Source organism: Branchiostoma floridae, unplaced genomic scaffold (assembly GCF_000003815.2).
Source record: "Branchiostoma floridae strain S238N-H82 unplaced genomic scaffold, Bfl_VNyyK Sc7u5tJ_168, whole genome shotgun sequence".
NCBI lineage: Eukaryota > Metazoa > Chordata > Leptocardii > Amphioxiformes > Branchiostomatidae > Branchiostoma > Branchiostoma floridae.
This window is the reverse complement of record NW_023365788.1, coordinates 230,875-257,213: the sequence shown is the minus strand read 5'-3', so window position 1 is coordinate 257,213 and position 26,339 is coordinate 230,875. Positions and strand designations below refer to the sequence as shown.

Here is a 26,339-nt window from a genome sequence, read left to right as displayed (position 1 = left end):
AATATACAACTTGTACTCTTCAATACAAAACTAGGTTTGTTACGCCATAAGGCGTTTTACCAGGCATGCGGTACAAACAAACATATGCTTGCGTTTTGATCCCAAGAAATGCAATCTGTTATCACCAACATAACTAACCATTTTTGTTGTTTTAGTCCGAACCTCCGACAACAGCTGCCATGTCGTTCTTGGTGTGAAGAGGTGAAGTACTCCTGTGATAATGAGGACTCTTGGGAAGCTTTCCCCAACTGTGAGATTTTCCCTTACACCAACTGCAACAACATCAAGACTTCAATGAAGGATGGTGGTAAGTCTATTCATCAACTACAGTTGTGCAATTTGCAAACTGAGAAAAAATTGCAATGGTTATGTTTTGATTCTACACCTTTTACGTTTTCTTTTGTCGTAGTGGAGTGCTTCGATGGAAATGGTGTAAATTACAGAGGGAATGAGTCCAGAGCTCCTAAAGAGGGGACTGACTGTATCCCATGGAGCGATGACCAAAGCTACATAGCGGAGTATCCCTGGGCAAACCTTGAGGGCAACAAATGTCGTAATCCTGACAAAGACAACAGGCCATGGTGCACCACACCAGCTGGATACGAGTATTGTGACATCGTGCCTTGCAACAGTAAGTCGTTAAGTCATATTCATGTTCAATAGTCAGGTAAAACTGTGACAACAGCCTTTGAAACAGCTAACAATAATTCCTCTTGGATCGTATTTTCAGTATTATAAATAATTTGTAATTTATGGTCATACATATTGTTTCTCCATTTTAATCAGATGAGCTTGCCTAAGCTTTATGTTTCTGACTTAAGCCCCGGTCACAAAGTGCGTACGATTTCTTGCGATGGAGTATTCCACATATTCTCAACTATAATGGTTTTGGACATGTATGGACAAACCCGAGGTTGTATCATGTTAATATGCTAACCGACCAATTACGACTCCGCTTACAGGATATATACATACAAGAATGGCATTCTTCTATCCAGAATAACTCAAAACTTTGCATTTATTCTACGCTAAAGGAAAGATACGGACAATAGAAGTATCTTTCGAATGTACACAGTTTCGAACTTCGTAGAGCAATTACAAAGATGAGAATCAGTAGTTACAAACTAAATATAGAAGCCGGAAGATATACTAAAATTCCCCGTGACCAGAGGTTTTGTCCATTTTGCCCAAATGAGATCGAAGACGAACGTCACTTTGTTATGGATTGTTCTCGATATAATGATAAACGCACAGAGCTGTTCACATTACTTTCCGCTTGTTCTAAAGAATTTGCTACTCTCTGTTCGATAGATAAATTCAACTACATTCTGGGAGGCGATAACCCTCACTGTGTACAAGTAGGCAAATATATCCACGAATGTTTATACCGTAGAACTAATAGTGTTAATGACATGCTAGACCCTATATGTTGATTTAGTCATACCTATAGATATCCATATATGTGTGTTTAGTTGTACTGTAAGTAGTTGTTATACATGTAGACCTTACGAAAGTCGCTGTACTTTTGTCGTGTCAATAAAGATTGATTACATATCGTACCATGATCGCAGTAAATCGGAGCTAAATCGTAAGCAACATCAGCCATCGCAAAGCATCGGATGATGTTCAAAATTTTTCCAGCGTCGTACGATTTTTCACTTGTGTCTCTTCTGAATAGCCACCTGACCGCTTTTGCGCTTTTTGACCAACCATTTGTGGACGAAGCTGTAGAATACGCTCCCCGATTTATTAAGATTCACTGCGATTGGCGCAGGTACGCTCTAACTTATGACCTCATCGTACGATGCACTACGCGCTTTGCGACCACGGCTTTATATATTTAAACTATTGCTTCCAAATCTCCCCCGACTTATGACGCTCTGCGCTTTTACTGCTCATCGCAAGGGATCGTGCACGCTTTGTGACAGGGGCTTTACTGGGAAGAGGTGTCCTCGCTCACTGAAGAGACGCTGCTACAGTGATTGTTGGTGGAGTTACTGTAAATGCATTTAAGTTCGCGGTGGTTTTAATTTCGCGGTAACACCATAGACTGCAGTCTAATACCATATAGAAAAATGTTCACTGTGTTTTTAAGTTCAAGGTGAAGTGGTCACCGCGAAAACCACGAACGTTAATCCACCGCGAACATTTCTGCATTTACAGTATGTAGTATTGCACCGAGTAAATAAACAAAGGAGTTATGTTGCGACGTCCTTACAAATCGCTTGTTGACAATGACGCCGGAGTATCAACAACGAAAATACTGTAGACTTTGAGGGTTTTCATCCGAAACAAGCACATGCATGCGTACACACACACACACATGTTGCGTTGCTGGCATATCTTCACAGTGTTGTACTTCTTGTTTTAACAGGAGAGGGGTGCAAAGATCCGGGGAAACCACAGTTTGGACAGCGGTCTCCCATACTGAAGTTCTACTGGCCTGATGAAGACACAATTACGTACACATGTAATACAGGATACAAGTTCAAGAAAGGCACTACGGCCAACAGGGCTCTATGTGTTGCTGATGACGAAACAGCCTACTGGGAAACAGATAAACCTGCATGCGAAGGTAATATTTTTGTTAGTTCATCGATCTATATTGTTATATCTTGATATATTTTACTTAGACATGTAAATCTGATAAGGATTGATTGAAGATAATAATTCAGACAGGTACCTTTATCGGAACAAAATGACACTGTAATGTATACAATTAACATGTAAAATACAGAATTACTAATATGACTACATCTTCCGTGAACTCTTTTTCCCCTAATCTCCAAGCAGATTCCTCCGGTGGCACTAAAACAGTAACATAAGCTGGGGAAGGAATTGGCCGGCAAAGGAGGATCCGCGGTGGCGAATTATCCTCCTTTGCCGGCCAATGCCTCCCCCAGCTTATGTTACTGTTTTAATGCCACCAGAGGAATCTGCTTGGAGATTATTTTTCCCCCTCTCTCTGACATTACCTCCCAACCGCCCTGAAGCGTTTGCAGTTGTCGATATACAAAAGGAAGCGTCCCTAGAACAGCTAGGGAACAGCTAGGGAAATGAAATAAATGCTCTTTCGCGCATACTTGACTTCGCAACTGTTGGTGACAGGAACTTTGGGTAATATGTATGAGCGCCCCAGACGGTGAAGAGTTCGCCATTTTGGTTGTTATATGTTTACTTCTCGACGTCTTAACCTTTGACAAAATACCCAGAGTTCTTGTCGTCCGCGCATGCGTAGTTGAATGTGTAAAAGACTTTATTCGCCATCTTTTACTGCCATATCACGCGCGTCTTTTGCACGAAAAACTGCATTTTGAGCTCGATTTAACCTATAATGTAACTGAGAGGTAATTTGTGAGTAATATTTGTGTTACAGTCGACCAAAAATTCCAACTACAAAAGGACCTTCTGAGCGAAGATGTCTACAACAAGGCGGTGTCTCCCACAACTAGTTTGAATATAAAGGCATATGTGGTCAACGTCATCAGCTTGGTAAGTAAGAAATACCTCATGGTAGAATTAAAAAACATTGTTGTGTCCTAGAAACATTAATATCAATATTTCCTCTGCCATGTATCAATCAATTCAAAAGTTTTCTTACTCACAAGTTTTATGTGTGTGTGTGTGTGTGTGTGTGTGCGTTTAGATAGGATTCATAGATACACTTTCAACGATTGCAAAAAGTCTTTCGCCCGTTGCATATATACTAAGAAAACATTGTTCAGACGAACAAAGCTTTTGTTGTTAGAAAGTGATCTCTTACCAGATCGGCCGAAAACAGTATGCATTGGCCAGCGTTCTATTCCTAGATCTAATGAAGGATTTTGTTCTCTGAATTCACAATTGCGTCTGTTTTGTAAATTCCTTTCAGGATGAAAAGGCGGAACAGATAGTAACATCCTTTAAAGCTGAATACGTAAGTGAAAGATTATACTGGCATTGCTGCAATACATTGTTCTTATTCACAATCTAAGTGATATGTTTATGCCTCGTTATTACGATGAAATGATCTTTTTTATTATTATGGTAGATGAAGACTTGTTATCGTAAGGTAACAGAAACAGATATTATGCAAAGTGTGAACCCCTGTAAAATTGGTACAGACAATATTTACGCAACACAGCACACTCGGGTTCGGTTACAGACAGGCAACGCAGGCACCAGTGCACAAGCATGATACCTAAATTGTCATTCGCTACTTTCTTAAAAGAAGATGATAGTATATACATTTCAATTGTACTCATAGCAATAGCAGGACGAAAGCAAACATATCGCAAGTGCCCAATTTGAAACACATTTTTACACGACTGTTTCTTTCTAACCAGAAGACTGTGATGTTGTGTTTGTTGTTTTTGTATGTAACAGACATGGAAAGACAACCGACTGGAATGGGAAACGAAACGATATGGAGGATTGGATCATATGTACATCTTAGATGATCAAATCTGGAAGCCAACATTGATCCTGGAGAGAAAGTAAATATTTTGTCATGTCTATCTGTGGAACTATGCTCCAGATCTAGGAGCATTGTATTGACTGTAACTACTTGACGATAATTGAAACTTCTAGCCCCCCCCCCCCCCCCCTTGTATTACTTTTTTTTACCTCCTGTTATAAGTTAAGATGCATCGAAAAGCTATCCTGCTTGTTGTATGTATTCCTAAGGTTTTCTAAATTATTATGCTATGCAAATTTGTACATGTTGCGATGATTTAGCATCCTTTTATGTATACATGTCATTGTATACGTATATAGTTACTTTTTTTTACGAAACATATTTTTTTACTTATTTTTTACTGTCTGTAATGGTCGTTGCCATACATTGTACCATGTGCAAATGTCATCAATAAAGATCATTCTTTTAAGTGAATCATTTTTCTATCAGCGCTGACACAGGTTATGGCGGTGGGTTCCCTACGTCAGAGGTCAAAATCGTGAATAGCGGGAAGGTCTCCTGGCCTGTTGAAGCACTGACTACCACAACCTGCACCCTGGACCCCTTCCAATTCCCACAGGACAACATGACGTGTGCGGTGTGCTGGAGAGCTGGGGAAGAGTACACGATAGGTATGGTAGTCTGGATCAAAGTCTATGTTGTCTTACTCCAAGCGCTTGAAAATCAGATATACAGAAACGTAGACTCTAAGGCTATGGTCCCGATTGCACCGATACCCGTCAGGGATGTAGCCCAGACCTGGCTCTGAAGCCACAAATTTTCCACGGTGGACTGCCCGATACCGAGGGACATCCCTCGGTGTACCCCACGGATAGGTCCTGGTGTAGTTGTTACCTTGTCCCGACTTAAAATGAACCCGGGGCCCGGTCGTACTCAAATATATTCCGGGGCCGCATCGTGCCCCACGGAGCCACGTAGGGGTCACGCCAAAAATTGTAAAAACATTTTTTTCTAGATTTGTCCTGAACCTATAATGCCAACATATAAGAAATATCGCTGACCATCAGAAAAATTTTGAAATCTTCTTTTCAAGACTGCTCCAACTCCACAACACACAAAGACAGCAGATTCCTGACCTGCGAAAACGACGAGGCCGACATCGTCACGGGAGAGTGGAGTGGAAAAACAACCCTTTCAGCCAAGAACAACACGGCCTGTCTGACTATGACTCTCAAACGAGACCCCACTTATCATTACGCCACAACCATCTCTCCCTGCCTCATCCTCATCATCCTCATGATCATCACCTTCATCATGCCCATCGACAAAGGTGACAGGATCGGGTTCGGCGTCACCGTGCTGCTGTCCATGGTGGTGTCGCTAGTCGTCGTTACAGGCTTCCTGCCTGTGTCTAGTACCCTGCCATTTATTGGTGAGCAAATTCTTCAAATAGTTTGATATGTGATAACATTGAGAAGTCGTACTGTATCGATTTTTCATTCCTAACACTTTTAAGCAGGGTGTACCAAAATCAAGGACTTTGGCAGCTTTTTTTTCTTAACAAATATATAGTTGCAAGTTGGTAGAACACTGTCATGTATGTGTGATTATTTCAACTAAGAATGTCTTCAGTTTAAAATCAAGTCACGGTACCACAAAGCATTTGAATAAATAAATCTTTAATGTTTAATTCTTGCCATTGCATGGTATTTTCAATCGAATTAAATGTAACAATGTACATTAACCGCCTGTCAAGATACATAGTGACTTCAATACTTTATTATAGTGTGATATTGGATATTTTTTCGCTCATATAACGTTAATTTTTTTTCTTCTCTTCCAGCCATGCTGATCATTGTGTGCATGGCCCTGATGGCGCTCTTCATGCTGACGACTCTTTTCATCATCATCATACACGACAAGAAGGGACCTGTCCCCAAATGGGTGCGGACGCTCTTCTTGAAGCACATTGCAAGGTATCACAAATATTCAAATACAGGAAAATACCTCAAATCTTCAATACTTTATAGACCCCTGATGCATGCAGTACCTGATAGTTCTCTTGCTTTTTTTAACCCTTAGACAAATGTTTTCATTATAAATATTTCATAACGAACATTAGAGGTTCTTTCCTTGCTACATCTGAGCACTTTTCTCATTTACTTAAATTAAGAAATCATTTTCTAAATTAAAAAGAAATAGATGTTCACTCTCAAGAATTAATAGACATTGTTAACAAGCAAAAATTATTGATTTCTTGGTCAAGTAATTTTTTCTTGTCATATTTAAGAAAATATCGAAATTTTAAGACGAAAAATGTTCCTTCAAGAAATGCTTTACGAAAAACTACTATAAAATTCTTAAAATATTATTTAAGTACTGAAATTTCTTCCCTCATGAACATTTTTTTCTCTTTTATGAGAAGAAAGAAGAAATATAAGAAAAGGCATTTTTGGTAGTGCTGTTCTAATGGAATCTTGTGTTAGGGCCTTGTTGATGGGAGACCTGACCAAGAAGCTGAAAAAGGAAGACCCGACAGAGTACACCATAAGCAACAAAGCAAATGACATCGAACGACGCACAAAGGCTGACGGCTATGGTCCATCCATCGGAGGAGTCAACCCACCCCTGAACGTGAAGAATGAGGTCGGAGCTACCCTTATTGGGTTGAAGGGGAGCGTAGATGAGTTGAAGGCCAGTGTTGAACAACTGTCCGGCAGCATCGATGCTATGGCGAGTGGCGGTGATGATGATGAAGAAGTTGGAGAGTACGCTCTGTTGGCTAAAGTGCTGGACAGGCTGAGTCTGGTCCTCTACATCGTCGCCATCGCTGTGGCCATCCCGTGCACTCTGCTCATTGGTCGCCCAAAGGTCTCCGCGAGCTAAGAAAAAACATCATGATGTATGATCTTTGATGGCAAATGATGAATGTTTTGTAACAATATGAAAGCAACATCTCTACTTTCACGGCATTTGATACTTGTGCTACCACTGGTAGCTTCGACATTCAGCAGATGAATACCCACAATACATTCAGAGGATGTAAAGGTTTTATAAAATCATGATGCTATTTCTTCCTTCCGTTGCAAGGATATCCAAAGGGTATTTGCATTAAAGATAACTATATGTAATAGATGATTATATCTGCCGAAAAAAAACGCAAATCACTTAAGTTTATACCGGGTTTATCTACGTTTAAAATCCTTGGCCCTAGAGGCATATAAAGAAGCTTCATTTGTATTCTATGCATTGATATGTAGGGTGTAATATCTCATCTATTCATCTTAGTTAATGTATCCTTTATTCCATATGGTGTTTGGCAGGTGCGCATATTGCTTATGGTATGTTATATTACTTCATAGTTCCTTTTGCACAGAGTCATTGTCTGTATAGAATTACAGAAGAAGAAGTAGTATTACCTCATATAATTTTACGTCATGTTATTTCATATTACTTTTAGTTTGCATTGAAGAAGAATCACTCTTTACTTCTGGATACTTTAAAAAAATTACTAGACGTTTCGAAAGGCATCCACCTTCCTTCCTTTCGAAATGTCTAGTAAAATTTTTAAAGTATCCAGAAGTAAAGAGTGATTCTTCTTCAATGTTGACGATACCTGGAGGTCTAATCTTCACAAACGTACTTTTAGTTTGGTTTTGACTTCTGATTCTATGTGTTGCGTCAAACGGATGCAAACATTCGTGTATGACTTCCATGAAATCGATTAATAATCTTTTAAGGATGTATTATGCTTCATGTGTTGCCATGATTTGTTATTCCTTAGAATGAAATATATCTAATCTAGTATTATGTTCTGTAATGTTAAGCTATGGCACGTTGTAATATATTATATTGCATTATGTTATCTTATATTTGGTCAAGTATGGGGAGCTTAATCTGTAACAATGACTAGCTTGTTTCATGTTAATCTTTGTTCTGTTTCGTCATATAACGTGATGTACATTCACCGTAACGTTATGTTATATAACATTCTATGCTGTCTTTTTAACACACACACACGCGCGCGCGCACACACACACACACACACACACACACACACACACACACACACACTGTCCTGTTATGCATAGTTGTGTAATGAATAAAGGTGTTAAGGACATACTTCATGTTTTTTGTTGGTTTGTGGGATCTGATTAACAATGTCAATGCCGGTCATACAAGAGCTACCATTTTATGTTGATCTACTTTCAACGTCTTATACTAAAGTGCCCCCATCTTTGTATTCCAAACTTATTTTTTGTATCTTCTTAAATATGAGATACTCATTTAAGTGCTTATCACGACTAATGTTAGCGACAAATTGTGACAAAGGCGGCTATGCATGCAAACATCTATACACCTTTCTCACGCGGCGGCCATGATAGATCGAAGACGAGGTCAATGAGGCAAACAGACAAAACTTATTTCTAAAATCAGGTCCCATTTAGTTTTCCCCCAAACCACACAAATTTTCATTATATAAGATAGAACAATAAATATTTCAAGTAGTGTTATGCACCGAAAGATGTAGCAATTTAGAGTAGTGTAGACTGATCCCACAGTCAATTAAGAGATGCAAAATGAAAACATAATAATGCAAATTTTTGACGGATTTGCAGCCATTCACTTATTGGTCGCTTTTCTAATTGGCAGGCTATCATTGGTTGAACTGTTAATTATGATGGACAGTCTTTTGTTTGCCGCATTGAACTCGTTTTAGATCTATCATGGCCGCCGCGTAAGAAAGGTGTATAGGGCACAGGAAATTAGTAAATTAGAAGCGGGTCTGTATTGGGGGGTGGGTGTAGAAACGGATTACTGCCCCAAAGACAAATAAGGTTATTTTGTCAAAAATCTGCTGATTTTATATCCCGAACAATAGTATCTATCATAAAACAACACTCTCTTCTGGAGTGGAATGCCACATAAATACTTCTCTTCATTGCTAAACAGGATAGTGACGAAAAATTGAATTCCTTTGCCATTTCCATATTGGTTCTTTGTTGTTAGGTCTCCGCTGCTATCCATTTCCCTTGAAACGTGTAAACCTTGCCTATCTAAACTTCAAGCCGCTCTTTGTCACACCTGTTTTCTCATTGTTATGTGCCTGGCAGACGATAATAGCTTCTCCATTTCGCCAGACAACATGCTTTAAATCTCACCCAATTTAACGGAATAATTCTGCAAACTTTGAGGTATGGATTGTAATGCCCCCCCCCCCCCTTCAAATCATTTCTTCCTACCCAGGCAACACGGTCCGTAGTACCCAAGGTAAAAACCGGTTGGGGCAGACCAAATTCTTGCATTGGAGGGGAAAGAAACTGAAACGCTTAACATCTTTAGACAAATATTTATTTTCTATGTTCATAGTAACTGGGCCTGGTCATCAGCGTCCCTAAAACTGAGTACATGACCATCAACTGCAGCCCGCAGCCACCACTGGAGGTGTACGGCCAGCCAATCAAAAATGTAACCAACTTTAGATACCTGGGTAGCATGATGGCATCCAGTAAAAACGATCTCACTAGGCGAAGGGCTCTTGCATGGACTGCCTTCTGGAAACTGCAAAAGATCTGGAGTAGTACTTCACTTCCCACCTCCACAAAAATCAAGCTCTTTAATGTTACCTGTGTGCCAGTGCTTTTATACGGATGTGAATGTTGGGTACTGTCGTCTGACATGGAGAATAAGATAAACTCGTTTGCTACATCATGCTACAGAATCATGTTGAATATTAAGCGTCTCCAGCGTGTTAGCAACAGTGAGATATACAGAGTGACAAACACCCAGCCTCTCATCTGCAAAGTCAGGCAACGCCAACTACGCTTCATTGGACATGCTCTTAGAATGCCTTTAGAAGAGCCTCTGCGGACTTATGCCTTGTATGTCCCTTCCCACGGCAAACGACGCCCCGGTCGTCAGAAGACGAACTACCTGACGTATATACAAAACCTGCTGGGGGACGCGGAGGGCGACCTGAACCCTACTGCTATAGCTGCACTGGCTGCCGACAGACTGAGGTGGAATAAAATCGTGACCGACTGCACTGCAGCCGACTGATGATGATGATGAGTAAGTATTGGACAATCATTTACAAGTATTAAGTTAACGTTTATCAATGATACGACAGGGCTCAATCCAAATGGTATATACGAAAATTAGCCCCAGGGGCTCAATTATTTCTGCGCGAGGCCAGGCGCCTATCTAAATGACAAGGACACTGCTGTGGTACCTGTAGCGTCATTTGAGGTGAGAGTTTAACAGAAGAGGGAGCTGGCCAGGGTTTTTGACAGTCAGCGGCTAGACTCAGAAGCAAGGTAAACTATTAGTTTTTTGGATCAATTGGACTATCTTTGTTAAACTGTAGATACCTTCCATTGTGTATGTTTTGTTTGCCCAAGCCCCAAAATGCAGCTTTCTATGGAATGTACAATATTAGCCATGTGTTTCATTATGTTTGAGTTTGGTAATTAGTGATCCAATCCAATAGTTTTAGATATGAACCCTACCTTAAAAATTACAATCAAGCGAGAATATATTTCTTACACACCACGTTAGTGTCAGTTCAACATATACGTCGTCAGAAATAATACTCTTTTCTAAAAATCTGACTGATCCCTCTCCTGAATTGCACAAAAAGACTCACATTTTGTGTGATGCGCTCAGCATAAAATCAAACGTTACACAACTTCGTTTTAAGGTCTCAGTGAGAGCACAGTGCGATCGACGTCTAGTCGATAGGGGGTCGTTAATGTAGCTGTGAGTAAATTCTACGTTCTTTTAGCCTCTATTAGGCTCAACAGGTCGCTCGTAAGAGAAAAGATGGGCAAAATAGACACATAACACGCTAAAGAAGTTACCTGGCTGGAGGGTACAGTTTGTGAATTTTTACTCTTTCCAGCGACCTTTGTAGACTAGTACAGGCTGTTGTCTTAGAATCATTCCTAAACAGATGTGACCTTTAAAATAGAATTGGACGGAAGCTCCTAATTATATGTAATTCCGTATTCAAGCTACTGTACCTCGTAATGTCACACCGGCTTTGCACACAAGAAATGTTTAACAAGACCTTTGCATGTCAATCCTTTGTGTTTATAATGCAATTTACAAAGAACCAACGTGACAACACCGCTAATTATTACCTCCATGAAATGTCATGGAGGTTATATTTTACCCTGTGTTTGTCTGTGTGTCTGTGTGTTAACAAGATAACTCAAGAACGGCAGGGTGAATTGGTTTCATACTTGGTGTGTTAATAGTGTGTGATGAAAGCTGGAAATGATAAGATTTTTGGCCCCCTAGCGGCTTCCCTTGGTACTGCAGCGCAACTTCCAGGTTTGCTAACTCGTGTTTTGAACATGCTATGGTCACGATGTTAGGGTTTTAGATAGCTCTTGTAGTCAGGAGTAAATGGCATAAGTTTGGGCCCCCTAGCGTCTAGTTCTGAGATAGCAGGGGCATTTTTATCAAAAACTTCTGAAGACGATAACTCAAGAAGGGAACAACGGATTTTCATGATTTTTAGTATGTAGATACCTTAGACAATGTTGTACAAAATGACATACTAATTACTAAAAATAGAAGCACATCACAATTAATGAGAATATTCTATCATAGCAGTTTTTTCTATGTATCTCTTGTTCCTGAGGTGATATGGTGACATTTGGCTGGTAGATAGCTTGCAGTGTCATGACAAAGTGGGGCAGGTTTCAGCCCCCTAACATTTAATTTTGGAACTGCAGGGGCGTTTTTGTCACTACATTCCAACTGCAGAAAGAATCGACGCATTGACATCATTTTAGGCATGCAGGTAGCTTCGGCAAAGATGTTCATAATGATATGGATGTTATGCAAATAAGGAATTTATTTGCAAAATTAATGAGGACATGGTATAATTCCATTGTTTGCAATAATTGGACTTCAATAAATGTAACACTTGTTAATTTTGATAGGCAGAATCCAAATATGGTAATTAGGAACTTATTTGCATAATTTATGTAAAAATTGCAAAACCGCTTCATGATTAATGATAGGAATTTTTATAATTGTAACATGTCTACGTTAGTCAAGGATGAACAACACCATGCATAAATTATGTTAATGTGTTAGTCAATTGCATGAAATTTACAAAAGTTCTAAATATTTCATGGAGGTATGAGGTCGCCGAAATCTAGTTGTATCTGCAAGTGATTCAACCCGTAATATGCGCCGGAATTCGAAGTAGAATGAGTATTTTGAATGACTTTCCCGTCTTGTAGCAGGACACCTGACAAAATCGGTAATCGGATGAAACGTTCAGAATTTTATGCCGAATCTTGTCGAAAAAAAAACCACTTTTCTATGGTGAAAAAATACGTATTCTACAAAAATGAACTTATTTCTCCTTAACGAATATTCGTAAAAGTTGTTCACACTCCCACGTATTACTACTACTCGAATGTTTGTGGATAATATCATAGGTCTTATCTTCCCACGTACACATTTACAGTCAAGAAATTTTGCCGGAAGACATTGTCATTGAAAATCATGTCCTTCAGTTGGCCCTTAAACGCCTAAAAATCCTTGAAGTGGACAACTAAAAACAATTTCACTTATTATCATATTTACTCAAATAAACACTCGCATTAGCTACAACCATGTCTCACGAAAGATTTCAGTACCTCAAAAATACAATTTTTCGACGATACATAGATTCGTGTTCTCTTAACGATTGTAATGATAGAAACGAAGACTCGCTTGAATGACTCCTTACACGAGTTCAGTCACCTGACAAGACAAGACAAGGACATTGTTTGTTGTTGAGGAGTGATCGTCACTTGAGGCCGGGGCCCACAAAGGAGGACTGTGTTAGGTGAACGCAGCCGGACCGGCAAAGGTAACATCACAGTGTGGTTTAGTGTTTAAGCAATTCTTTCTATACTATAGTATGATAGAGAACAATGATGTACGTGTTTTGTTCTTTCAGCACCAGTACAAAGTACAGCTTTTTAGGGAGCAGTAATCAGTGGGACCCGCGCGTATCAGTTAGCTCATTCCTGCATACGCCTGCACACGCCAGGTTTTACGGGACTTGCGCAGTCCCATTTATCCAGAAATTCGGGTTTTCGTGTAGTGAGTACAGCTTTTAGGGAGACAATATTATTTCGTCCTTGTTAATATTTTTGTTATTGTGATAATAAGTAGCCAGCTTTAGCTTTACGTTCTTTAGAAAACGCGTACTTATTCTAGTGCGCTCCTGTGAGCAATATCGGTTCTTCTTTTTTCTCTCGCTCCATTGCGCATTCTTTTCCACCTTTTTTGTCCTTAGTATTTGTTAGACGCTTAAGCTTTCATGATGTAAACCTTGCGATGCGTAAAATCAGACTCGTAAGATTGAACCAATCATAGAATTGTGAGTTTTCCCGCATTTATGTTATGTGTTGTGGGTTTCAAGTAAAGGTGCTCTTAGTGTGACTCTCAATAGACTGTCACATCGAACATGTCCAAAAATGAGGTGAAAGAAGGTCAACCGGATTCGTCAACAGTCCAAAACCAGGTCAAGAGTCTACTTAACAAATCCAGATCAGATTTATAACAGTGTTTGTAACTAATTTTATTCGAGTTATTGCTTTGCTGACGGAATCCAATCAATTATAATGATAAACAGAAGAAAATGACGTCTTGATAGCGAGTGAAATTATCTAGCCTTGTGCTGATCGAGTCTTATCTTTAAATTGCTGGTTTCAACAAAGGAAACCTGTTCAACAACTCTACGGGTCCCTTCGAGGTAAATTCTTCTCGTTTCACTACGTTTTACGGGGACCTTACGTGTGACCCTTACAGACCTCCGCTTATCGTACCTGCCTATAAATCACAGTAATTTGCGCGGACCTTGGTGGAAGAATGGGACTTTGAATGTTTGTCTTGTCTTGTCACAGAACATCTGGAGGTAAAATAGAAGATTTAAAGAATTACGAGATGACTCAGAGTTTATTCCGAAAACGCATGTTTAACCCTGCTTATCACGCTTGAACACGATTTCTACGGAACATTGTTCACTCCTAATATACTGATACAGCATACAAGTAATTGTTATGGGTAGTATCAGTGCACTCATTAAATTCAACCTGATTTGAAAGAAGAAGAAAAAAGGAATTGTTCCTCCTTGGGAGATTGTGAACGTGACGAGAAAGTACAGGAATAGGAAAGTACATTGTGTGCTAGCCTAGATTGTACATGTAGGAATGACACTAGTGACAAATTTATAGCCATGACCGTAGCACTAGAAGTAAAACTAGTTCGACAGTAAAGGTGGCACAAATGTGGTATCCATGACTGCAATTGTCACCTTGGTAAATGATACCAGTCTACCACACTAGTGTCACGTTGTAAACCTCATGAATAGAGAAATAAATCATTTGTTGGCCGTGATACCATATTTTATTGCTTAAAGTTTTGTTATAATATTTATGTTGTATATTTTCATTTGCATGAAAATCTAGATATCTTATTTTGTCACCTCCTTTCATTACAGTTGGACTCTTCCGGGGATCGATAACATCCATAAACTTTACTTGTTGTGACCTTATGCTCAAATGACTCATTTTTTTTGCACCTGTTCAGCCACGTGACTACAAAATTTGGTTCCTGTTGTGGCGCGGCAGGAGAGAGACCTGGGTTGGTTTTCACCGCCAGTTGACAGCCGGACACGAGGTATGCCCCCCTTTCCACTAGACGGCGATCGCGCTGCGCTCTCACTGCGACCTAAATAGTATATAGTAGAGTAGATTCATCCCTCAAACTACCGTGACATCTTGCACACTGCAATCGTCCCTCAGAAAGACATCTGGAGCCGCATAGTTCAAGTTTTTAGCGACGCCTGATGGGCGAGCTTAATAGTATAGTGTGGAACCGTTTCCAAACTATTCTAAAAACTGTATAGGAATGTCAGGAATGTCAAAAGTCCGCGCATGCGTAGTTGCATCATGCCGGACTTTTACCATTACCTCCACGGGTAAGCTTTCCAGTCGCCCAGGGCACGTACGTGCTCAGCAGTGTTTTCCGTATTCGCGCAAGGCAATTTTTGATTGATAGCCGTGCAAAATTGAGAAAAGCCTAGGACTTCAGACGTACCCGAATTGTAGTATGTAGTATGGTGGTCATGGAAATGTAAACATTTAAAACAGGGGGTAAAAGATTGTGGAGATATGTTTCTCGGAAAATGACCTGTGAGTCGTGGAAATCACTTCCGGGTTCGTTCGTGGTTTATGTGTCCAGGAGTTTGGAAAGTTTGGTGGCCTTCTTCACCCTTAATATCTTTCTGTTTTCAAAAGTACAAACTGATGTGTGAAACAAGCATTGTTTGAGCTTAAAACATGTGGGGGTTGTGAGATAGCGATGTGATGGTTACCTTCGCCAAGAAAGTTATATTTTGGGTAGCGTTTGTATGTGTGTGCCGGTTGTAGAAGACCACCATAGCTCAAGAACGCCTGGATGAATTGTATTGATATTCGGTACGTGGGTAGGTCTTGTTGAGACCTGGAAGCGATAAGATTTTTGGCCTTCTAGTGGCCTGTTACGGTACTGCAGCGGAACTTCTTGGTTTGATATCTCGAGTTCTGGACATGCTGCGGCTATGAATCTTAAGTGGTAGACAGCTCTTGATGCTGTAAGTAAGTGGTATAGGTTTGGGCCCCCTAGCGGCTTATTTTGGAACTGCAGGACAGGTGTCAGACTTCTAAAGGGAATAACTAAAGAAGGGGTTGACGGATTGTTATGGTTTTTGGTATGTGGATAGGTTACGTGATGCTTAATATAATTACATATTAATTATGAAGAATTATGCAGAGTGGAAGCTAATTTGCATAATAAATTGAGAAACATGCTCAGCTCAATTAAAGGACCATTACAACATGTGACCTTTGTAACTGAGAAAGAGGAGAATATTGATAAATAAATGCATAATTTGCATAATTAATGAGAAAATGCTATAATGTCATTTTGATAAATGACGGGAACTTCTTACTTGTAGCATTTGGAAGTTATGTACAAGTGAACATCGTTTAACATTAACTATGCAAATTAGGTCCTAATTTGCATAAATTAGCAGAAAAGGCGACAAAAGTCTCCTTTCTTAACATATATTGCGCATGTCAATTTGTTGGAGATGATCAAGTTATATAGTTTATGCAAATGAGAGCCTTATTTGCATAATTCATGACAAACACAATTAATTCAGTAGAAAAATATTTTTATCTATCTATATATCTATATATATATCTATATCGATACTGGCAAAAACCCTTTTTTTTAGCATATTGTTATTTAGCTAGAGAGGATGATCAACTGATATCATTCATGTAAAATGAGGCCCTGATTTGTAAAATCGATGAGGAGCATTTACATTAGTTCACCCTTCACTCACAAGGGACCCCCTTTGACAGCAATGCTCTATGAACATCGATCGCCAAACGAATGGAATACGACTATTAAAACCCATTAACAACAACAATCTGTAAAACTTATAAACATTAAAACCGTCGCTATGGCAATAATTTTAATTGCCACACTTTTTGAACTTTTATTCAGCCTGTCGGCCTCTCACTGCGACCTAAATAGGATATGTGTAACGTTAGCTTTCACAGTTGGTATATCATACAAAACGTGAAAGTGTGACTAAGAAGACAACAAAACACACGTAGGGGAAAAAATTCTTTCCTTTTCTATAAAATTCGTTGAGTGATCTGTCAAATTTTAGGTCGCAGAGAGAGCGCAGCGAGAGCGCCGTCCTAGTGGACATTGAGGCACTCAATGGAAACACAGGTGTAAATTGATGAATAAAGCCATGGCAAGTTTAGGTTCGTTAATCCAACTACTTTTATTTGTAAATCACAGAATGGGTCTGTACGTGTACCATTTCAGTACTGTCATAGTGCCTTTTTTGTGCCCAGCTTAAAAACACAAGAATTATAACAGTTTGTGTAATGCGTAGCTATTAGCACTTTCAGTTCCTTTTTAATTTTCATTTTAATTTACAGTGTGTGTGTTACGTATACGAAGCAAGAATGCCCTATGGTTTAAACTTTGCTGCGAAAGATTAAACCGAAAACCGATGATTTATAATCACTCCCATCCCGGCGTATACCTGCTCTTCTATACAAATGTAGCTTCAGTAGATTGTTTATAAACGTAGTCGTAAAGATATCCAGCAAATGCGAATAGAAAAAAGAATCGCCGGATATCAAATGCTAACTCAAAGAGTCATGCCTACTAAAAGTCTAACTATATTTGTAATGTATTCCGACATTTCTTATTCATAACCATCTCCTTTTATCAGTGTCGGACACCACTGCGATGAGCAGGAACAAATCTTGTATCGTTTAGAGCACGGAGTATTCAACACGTTGTATCAACTGTACTCTATTCAATATGATAGAGGGGGATAAAAAGGCCACACGTCCTTCAACAAAGACCCAAGGCCTGTTCAACAGGTTCGCGTCCTCGCGAGGCGAATCATATGTATTAAGACCATCTCTTACAGATTCCTCACGTGTGACCCTAACAGACCTCTGCTCCGTGTAATTACCTGTGAGTCAAACAGTAATTGGCGCCGACCTTGAGGGCGGGATATGACCATCTAAATGGTTATTCCAGCCTTTCGCAGCATATCTCAGGGAACAAAACACAACTAACAATGCTCTACGTAACCATAATTAAAATAGATAATCAAACTAAATGCCCACATTTAATCTTTGTTTTGTTTTCAAATTATCGCGCAAGTGTTTCTTTAAAAAATGTTAACTAGACGTAACTGACAAGAAGACTATGCAGTACATAAAGTTACTGACCAAGGCCATATGGATTACTTCACAAGTCATGCAGGGTTCATGGCATTATGCCTCTGAACCAATCACAAGAAACTAATTACCCAAAGCAATTGTGCAAAAAAGGAGCTCGGACCCTTTTTTCACCGTAAAAATCAGTCTCGTGGGATCACAGCATTTTCTGAAACAAACTAATCCATACTGGACTACATCACAGTGACCACCATTTAGGTCTGAGCTGTACCGTTTTAAGCAACATTAGCTAGATTAAACTAGACAGGCAACATTTGCGAGCAAATACAGCACACTGCACCAATTTCCCGCCCTATGCAAAAGTGGACTGTCCCAATGTGAATTTCCCCCAAAATGGTAAATACTTTGCAAGACGGTACACTTCCATTTGGACTTCTCATATATATAAATCATGCTGGTAAAAGAATTCATTTAAAAATCAAAGTAACTCTCATGTAAAATTTGACTTTTTCAGTGGTAATCGTGTGTAAAATAAGTCCAGAAACACGTCCGCTAAAATAGCTTCTGCAAATCACCCTTTACTCCAAAAATTAATTCGAGAAATGCTCCCCCCCCTGTACAATAATTGACTCTTCAGCGCAGCCCATCTTAAATGGTTAAATACATCAGACAAATAGCACTTCTGCTAAAAAAATTGGATTTGGACTTATCACCCAAGACCTAAACCGAATTTTAAAAATCGACCATCCGTGAAATAATGGCCACTCCCAGCGAGACTCCTATGTAAAGTTAAGCAGTCCGGAAGCATTTTCGCCGAAATGGACTTCTGCTAATCACCCTGTGGTCCAAGAATGAATTTTCCCCCTCCCCCCGTGTAAGAATGGACACTTCTGAACCGACGTAAAACGGTAAAATAGACCAGTCTATCGATTTAGGCTATCTGATTGTTTTTTCACTAATTGAATCTAACTTGCAGAAACATCCACAGTCCAAGTACAAAAGGGTCAACGGCCTTTTTGTCAGTTACTTTCCTGGCCTGTAGAAACTAAATCTAAAATTCCTCAAAATATCATAAATCATTTTGATCATTTTAGTAGCGGTTTATTCCACAAATTAGACTTGATCCCATTCAATAAATATTCCACATTTGGCTGTATTACCATAGTACATGAGCCAAAAGTGTATTATTTTGGTCAAAAATCGCAATACGAGTTTTATTGTTCTTTTGCCACTTTGCTGTAGAACAGTTGTCTAGATAAATCATTTATTCAACATTTTATGATGTATAGAATCTCCTGTGCTAAGGTTATTATTGGTGGGTTTTTGATAAATGCTATTCAGGTCGTACAGTGGAAGCTTTTGCGAATCTTTTGAAATGATATTTCTATTGCCCATAGCCAGTGCACATTATGTGGTCACCAGTGTGGATTAGTGTGGTCGCCTGCTGTCTGTTGCCTAATGCCGTTTCCTCCCAAACAGGTGAGTAAACGTCATTGTTTTAATTATCTTTGTCTCTGCATTTTCTTTACTTTTTTTTCTTGCTTAGTGATTTGGTATGAAGATGGTATTTATATTAAATAAGGGCTTTATTGTATTCTAATGACCCAATACATTTACCTGTATTTTAAAATATTTTACGATGATTTAAAAAAATCAAAATACATACAATTTGGTCTAAAGTTTGGAATTCAAAATTGTATTTAATGTTCGAACGTTGGACACTCCACCAAACAGAATCCTCTGAACCAAAAAGGCCCGTTTTTTCCGAATATTACCCAGCCTCAACTTTTTAAAAACAATTAGGTACAGTTTCAGGTCTGGACCTGGACCTATATTGTCTGTACCAGTACCCACCCCTATTTTGGAGTTCATTGGAAAGTCACGGCTTTGTAGACCTTGCCAATTGTAGATATGTCACTTGAAAAGACGAGACATCATACATATTTTCCTTCTTTCTTGTCAGCATGCGATTTGAGCCTAACGGCGGACAGTGGGTCGTTTACTAGTCCGAACTACACAAACAACTACCCTGACAACAGCAACTGCACATACAAGATCTCTGTCACCCCGCCCAAAGTCGTCAGGCTTACGTTCGCAGACTTTAACACTGAGGAAGATTATGACTTCGTGTATGTGTATGACGGAGACACAGTTGATCCTTCACAACAGATAGGTAAGGAATCAAACATTCTTCAGCAACCATGTGTGCAAATTTTGTAGTACATTTACATACATGTAAAGTACGGGACGTGACTGAATACCATTTCAACCTTTTCTTGATTCATAACTTTAGGTTTATACTACTTGCATACTTCCTTCTTCTCTTTCTGCGTACTGAATGGCTCCTTCCCTGTAGAGATAGGTGTAGTTCACATGCAATTATATTTTATAATGTGGTCTAATTCATTTGTTTTTTACTGCTTCGATAAAAGTAGCCAATATAACGGCACTTCTTGGTCACGTATCCTGCAGGCCTGCTTTGTTCAGCTTTTAGAATAACTTTCTCGACTGTTTGTGTCATACAGCTAAGTTCCATGGAGCAACCATCCCCGATCCCACGACCTCAAGTGGCAGCGTCATGACTGTGCGATTCACATCCGATGAGTATGAAACAAGAAAGGGATTTCAGGCCAACTATGCAGCCGAAGATAAAGGTAATATCATCTCAATAAGCAAATTGAACATAACTAATCTGAAATCAGATTTATCAAGGACAATTTAGTTGCGCCTTATAACGTTTAAATTCAATTATTCATAGATAGTAAATATTTGCCAGGTCAATGTGAAACTTTTGTGTACTCTTATATATCATTTGTCAAAACCGCGCATGGCGCATTTTTGCTACCTTTTATCCCCTGACAACAGTTCTAAACAGTATTTAGTATACTTAATTGTATTCAATTTACTAGTAGTTCTCATTGACCTAGGAATGATTCTTATCGTTACGACTTTAATCATGCTCTTTGAAAGAAGTAGTGTGTTGTTTACCTTTATGAAAATATTTAAACAGTGCTAGTTAATTGCATCTTTTTATACACAAATTATTTTGATTTCCAGTGTTTGCTCAGTGTGAAGTCGGCCAGTACCGGTGTGCTAACGGTGTAACCTGTATAGACGCCTGGAGAAGGTGCGACGGAAACAATGACTGCAGGGACCGTAGTGACGAGGATGCGAGCAGTTGTGGTGGGTACAGTTCTTAATCCATAGGAATCTAGGAATTTCGACTAGTACGTAAAAAGATAAGGCAGCGTTAACTTTGTCTTGGACGCGTACGAAGTTCGTAGTTTATGACAAGGATGTATGTAATACATACTTAAAATCTTTGAGAAGTTTTTGCATGGTGAATGCATATATTTGTTGATTTTGTTGGTAAAGTTTTTGGGTTGTGCGATTTCGCATAATCGATTCACAGTTTTTGGAGGGTCACGTTATTTTCGACATAGAATAACATTTGACGATTCACATTTTGAAAATAAATCACATTTGGAGTTTCACATTTTTCTAAACGAATTCACATTATATAACATTTTCTTGCACTAAATTCACATAATTTTCACATTTATGCACCACGTAGTGATATTAACGACTTCTTCTTTGTTTATGAGAAACTTTCACCTTACATCCGCCATGTTTTTATAAAACTGAAAGGCTCTGGCTCTGAAAGGGTTACGTGGCCTAATTCAAGTTTGAAATTATTCCAACATGCCATCTTAGATCGATGATTGAAGTTATTCTTATTAAGTCTATATAACGTTTTCAGATGATTGGACTCAAGAGCAATGGTAACATTACTCGATGCATTTTCCTTTGTTTAGCGTGTCAAGACATTCCATCGTCGTTGACGATATGCAGGGGCCTTGAGTGGGGCTCAAAGATGACACTCCCCAACCCACTGGACTACAGTCACATCACGGTAGACATGGTAACAAACTCGGCAGCATTCACCGACCTCGAAAGCCTTGCCGAGTCTGATTGCCACCCCCGTGTTAAAGAGCTCGTCTGTGCTACCATTGTACCGCGCTGCGAGGCCAGGTAAGGAGTTTCCGTCTGTTTCAAACTCCTGAATGCTGGTTTGGTTGCGTTTGGTCCACCAATACCTGGATACGGATAAGTCGTTTCCATAAAATGCTAATGGATGATGGCATGATGGCAAGTAGTTAGGTGAACTTTTCTGGCCACGCAGTCGGGCCTTGTGACGCCACTGTAGAGTATTTGGCCCGTAACACAGACGGAGGTCCTGGCTTCCAATCCGTATATTGTAAATGCATCTAAGTTTGCGGGGATTTAATTTCGCGGTAACACCATAGACTGCAGTCTAATACCATAATAAAAAAATGTTGGCGGTTGTTTTAAGTTCGCGGTAAAGTGGTCACCGCGAAAACCGCTAACATTAATCCACCGCGAACATTTCTGCATTTACAGTATATGCCGATGACCGCGAGGCCCTTTCCTCGCTTCATTCAGATGAAAATAAGTACATAATAACTTAAGTTTTTGTCATCCCTCGATCCGAAGGAAGAGAGTCACAGCTCAAGCACGTAAAATAATCCACCACACAAGAGTATTGGACCCTCCCAGTGCATGTGTGTGACTTAATTAAATCTGTCAGTCTTTTAAGAATATACAACTTGACACCTTACTTGTACTGTTCAGTACACAAACGCCAATCGTCAGTTTACCGGTTATGCAATTCAAGCAAAGAAATAATCACATATCTCGTTTTTCTTATCCAAAAACGGGGAAAGAATCAAGAGGTAGTGTCACTGACTGTTATGTCGCCATCATCATTCAACCATCTTCTTTGTTGTTGTTTTAGTCCGAACCTCCGACAAAAGCTGCCCTGTCGTTCTTGGTGTGAAGAGGTGAAGTACTCCTGTAATAATGAGGACTCTTGGGCAGCTTTCCCCAACTGTGAGATTTTCCCTTACACCAACTGCAACAACATCAAGACTTCAATGAAGGATGGTGGTAAGTCTGTTCTTAGTCAGCTATACATGTATGTCAATTATACAATCTAAAAATAACTGAGAAAATTGGCAAATGTTTTGTGTCTTCGTCGTGTGCGTTATCTTAATTATCTTAACCGTGTACATTTCATTTTCTTCCGTCGTAGTGGAGTGCTTCGATGGAAATGGTGCAAATTACAGAGGGAATGAGTCCAGAGCTCCTATAGCCGGAATAGACTGTAGCGCATGGAGCGATGAGCAAGGCACCATAGCGTATTACCCCTGGGCAAACCTTGTTGGCAACAAATGTCGTAACCCGGACGACTGGAATAGACCATGGTGCTACAAACCAGATGGATACGAGGATTGTGACATCGTGCCTTGTAACAGTAAGTCGTCAACAAGTTAAATTCTTTTTCGACGGTCAAGTTAATTAGGGTACATATAGGACATTTTTCCCTCAAGTTTTAAACGACATGGTCATTATGTTCTATTGCGACGTCCTTACAAATCGTTTTGTTGACGATGACGCCAGCGTATCAACAACGCAAGTATTGTAGAATTTGAAGAATTTTATCTGAAACAAACACATGCACACAAACATTTTGCTTCACAGTGTTATAATTCTTGTTTGTTTGTTTGTTTTTCAGTAAAGGGGTGCAAGGATCCCGGAAAACCACAGTTTGGTCAGCGGTCTCCCAAGCTGAAGTTCTACTGGCCTGATGACACAATTACGTACACGTGTGATACAGGTTACAAGTTCAAGAAAGACACTACGCCCAACAGGGCTCTATGTGTGACTGATGACGAAACAGGAGAAGTCGACTGGGAAACAGTAAAACCTGAATGCGAAGGTCATCTCGTTTAATCAATCTAATATTGTTGTATCTTGATATGTTTCACTTGGAATTGTAATTCTGATAATCATTGATTGAGGATAATTAAGTACTAGATAGGTACCGGAACAACCTTGTACCTTAACATGACGCTGTGATGTATACAATTAACAATTTGTTAAATATAAATTTCACAATGTGACTGTGGCCAACTCTCTCCTTCTTTCTCTCTTACCCTCTCTCTCTCTGACTTTCTGTCCAACCCACTCTGTACCTATTGCGATTGCCGATATACATATTGTAGCAATTCTAGAACATTTTGTCTTTGGAACTCTCAAGTTCAAATCGTTAAGGATGCCAAATACGATCTCTCGCACACAAACATAGCTATGGAGTAAACTTACCACCAGTCTTAACATTTGTGTTACAGTCGACCAAAAATTCCAACTACAAAAGGACCTTCTGAGCGCAAATGTCTACAACAAGGCGGTGTCTCCAACGACTAGTTTGAATATAAAGGCATACGTCCTCAACGTCATCAACTTGGTAAGTGAGAAATACCAAATGACAGAATTTCAAAACGTCGCTATATATGTCCTCAATAAATTAGTATGAAGACTTTTTCCGCCATGTTGATTAATCAATTAAACATTTTCTACCTACACAATATTTTTCAGTTAATAGAATTTACAGATATACTCTCAACGGTTGCAAGCAATTTTTACTTGACCACCAGTGTCTTTCTAGTATTGAGCCTTGTGTCCGTTGATGAGAAAACATTGTTTTGACTAACAAAGCGTTAAAAAAACTATCTCCGACCAGATCGGTCGCAAAAAGCATACATTAGCCACCGATCTGTTCCTATGATGGCTTCTGTTCTCTGAATTCACAATCGTAATGGCGTCTGTTTTGTTAATTCCTTTCAGGATGAAAAAGCGGAACAGATAGTAACATCCTTTAAAGCTGAATACGTAAGTTCATTTTCCTCAACTCACAGTCATTTTGCTATTACTTGTAATGACGATGAATTCCTGTTTTAATTATGAAAGATAAAGACTTGCTATCTTAAGACAAGGCACATACAAAGTGTGTATTGTTGTGAAATAGGTACAGAAAAGAGTTACATAAACCTGAGTACCCTTAGGTTCAGTTACAGAGAAGCAATGCAGTTCCGAATGCACAAGCATGATACCTAAATTAGCATCTTCTACATTAATCAAAAGAAGATAGATATACTTTTCAAATGTACTTATTCTAATAGCAAACATATGGCAAGTGACTCGTTTGTAATTCATTTTTACACGGCTGTTTATTTTTTAATCAGAAGTATGTGGTCTTGTGTATGTTGTTTTTGTATGTAACAGGCTTGGAAAGACGACCGACTGGAATGGGAAACGAAACAATATGGAGGGTTGGATCGTATGTTCATCCTAGATGATCAAGTCTGGAAGCCAACATTGATCCTGGAGAGAAAGTAAATATTTTGTCAGGTCTTTTTGTGCAACCTAAAGTAATCTATGCTCCAAATTAACAGCAGGGGATAGTTAGAATCTTCCATGCATGCTCATCCATCAATATTCGTTACGACTCTATTGTTAGTATATAGGAGAATTCTTATACACATCTAGGACAGTGCTTACGTTTCGGTGTCTTGGCCACGTTTGGGATAGTTTTCTCGCCGCAAAAGCGCCACCTACATCGGCTACATATATCGGCGAGAAGCAGAACTTTAGTCAGAAGTTCTAAAGAAGGTCTAAAGAAAGTCTGATAGAAACCGAAACGTAAGCACATTAAGTATATCCTGGTTGTGTACAAGAATCTAACAAGAATTATCCTATATCCTACCAACCTGCTGAAATTAAATTTCGACTCTATTCTTTCTGAATTTCATTAATGAGAAAAAAATGGAAAGTCAAAATGCCAATTTAGCTATGGAGGAAAGCTTAAAGTTATTTTTTTCTTATCAGTGCTGACACAGGTTATAGTGGCGGGTTTCCTCAGTCAGAGGTCAAGATTTTGAACAACGGGGAGGTGACCTGGCCTATTGAATCACTGACCACGACGACCTGCATTCTGGACCCCTTCCTCTTCCCACAGGACAACATGACGTGTGCGGTGTGCTGGAGAGCTGGGGAAGAGTACGCAATAGGTATATATGGTAGTCTGGATAATTCTACAACTAAAGATTCATAGATCAAAGTCTATGTCTTCCTACACCAGACGCATAAAAATCATGTATATAGACAGTAGCATACCAAGTAGTGTCTTTTTACCTTCCCATCATGCAATGCGTGCATACATTAATATCACTAGCCAGGGAATTGTGCCATGTAATATCATTGTGCCCAAACTTCACCAAACAGCAGTGTTTTTCTGAAAATACTTT

At 39.4% G+C, this 26,339-nt stretch overlaps 3 protein-coding genes and 1 long non-coding RNA gene across 4 annotated transcripts in view; all 4 read left to right on the top strand.

Moving 5' to 3' along the window:
* Positions 1-8,514, top strand: part of LOC118408512 — an 18,936-nt gene extending 10,422 nt beyond the window's left edge. The window contains exons 8-17 of the mRNA XM_035809328.1: positions 156-307; positions 410-631; positions 2,375-2,575; positions 3,377-3,492; positions 3,872-3,916; positions 4,366-4,475; positions 4,886-5,067; positions 5,490-5,828; positions 6,240-6,372; positions 6,883-8,514. Of these exons, the coding sequence (XP_035665221.1) occupies positions 156-307; positions 410-631; positions 2,375-2,575; positions 3,377-3,492; positions 3,872-3,916; positions 4,366-4,475; positions 4,886-5,067; positions 5,490-5,828; positions 6,240-6,372; positions 6,883-7,282 (1,900 nt within the window). The 3' untranslated portion in view covers positions 7,283-8,514. The remainder of the gene's footprint in view (positions 1-155; positions 308-409; positions 632-2,374; positions 2,576-3,376; positions 3,493-3,871; positions 3,917-4,365; positions 4,476-4,885; positions 5,068-5,489; positions 5,829-6,239; positions 6,373-6,882) is intronic.
* Positions 8,515-9,805: 1,291 nt separating this feature from the next.
* LOC118408508 lies at positions 9,806-10,456 on the top strand. The gene has a single exon (XM_035809325.1). It carries the CDS (start codon positions 9,806-9,808, stop codon positions 10,454-10,456), a length of 651 nt encoding a protein of 216 aa, XP_035665218.1.
* A 2,682-nt stretch (positions 10,457-13,138) lies between these two features.
* LOC118408519 lies at positions 13,139-19,640 on the top strand. Its single transcript, XR_004830310.1, has 3 exons — positions 13,139-13,271; positions 14,999-15,088; positions 19,573-19,640. It is a non-coding gene; the product is annotated as an uncharacterized LOC118408519 (long non-coding RNA).
* Positions 19,641-20,082: 442 nt separating this feature from the next.
* The window catches only part of LOC118408507, a 10,002-nt gene continuing 3,745 nt past the window's right edge, over positions 20,083-26,339 (top strand). The window contains exons 1-11 of the mRNA XM_035809324.1: positions 20,083-20,344; positions 20,697-20,825; positions 21,229-21,354; positions 21,987-22,203; positions 22,988-23,139; positions 23,285-23,506; positions 23,768-23,971; positions 24,384-24,499; positions 24,880-24,924; positions 25,318-25,427; positions 25,921-26,102. Of these exons, the coding sequence (XP_035665217.1) occupies positions 20,083-20,344; positions 20,697-20,825; positions 21,229-21,354; positions 21,987-22,203; positions 22,988-23,139; positions 23,285-23,506; positions 23,768-23,971; positions 24,384-24,499; positions 24,880-24,924; positions 25,318-25,427; positions 25,921-26,102 (1,765 nt within the window). The remainder of the gene's footprint in view (positions 20,345-20,696; positions 20,826-21,228; positions 21,355-21,986; positions 22,204-22,987; positions 23,140-23,284; positions 23,507-23,767; positions 23,972-24,383; positions 24,500-24,879; positions 24,925-25,317; positions 25,428-25,920; positions 26,103-26,339) is intronic.

Coding starts and splice junctions, on each gene's coding strand:
- LOC118408508 (XM_035809325.1), top strand. CDS start 9,806: ATGACCATCAACTGCAGCCCGCAGCCACCACTGGAGGTGTACGGCCAG.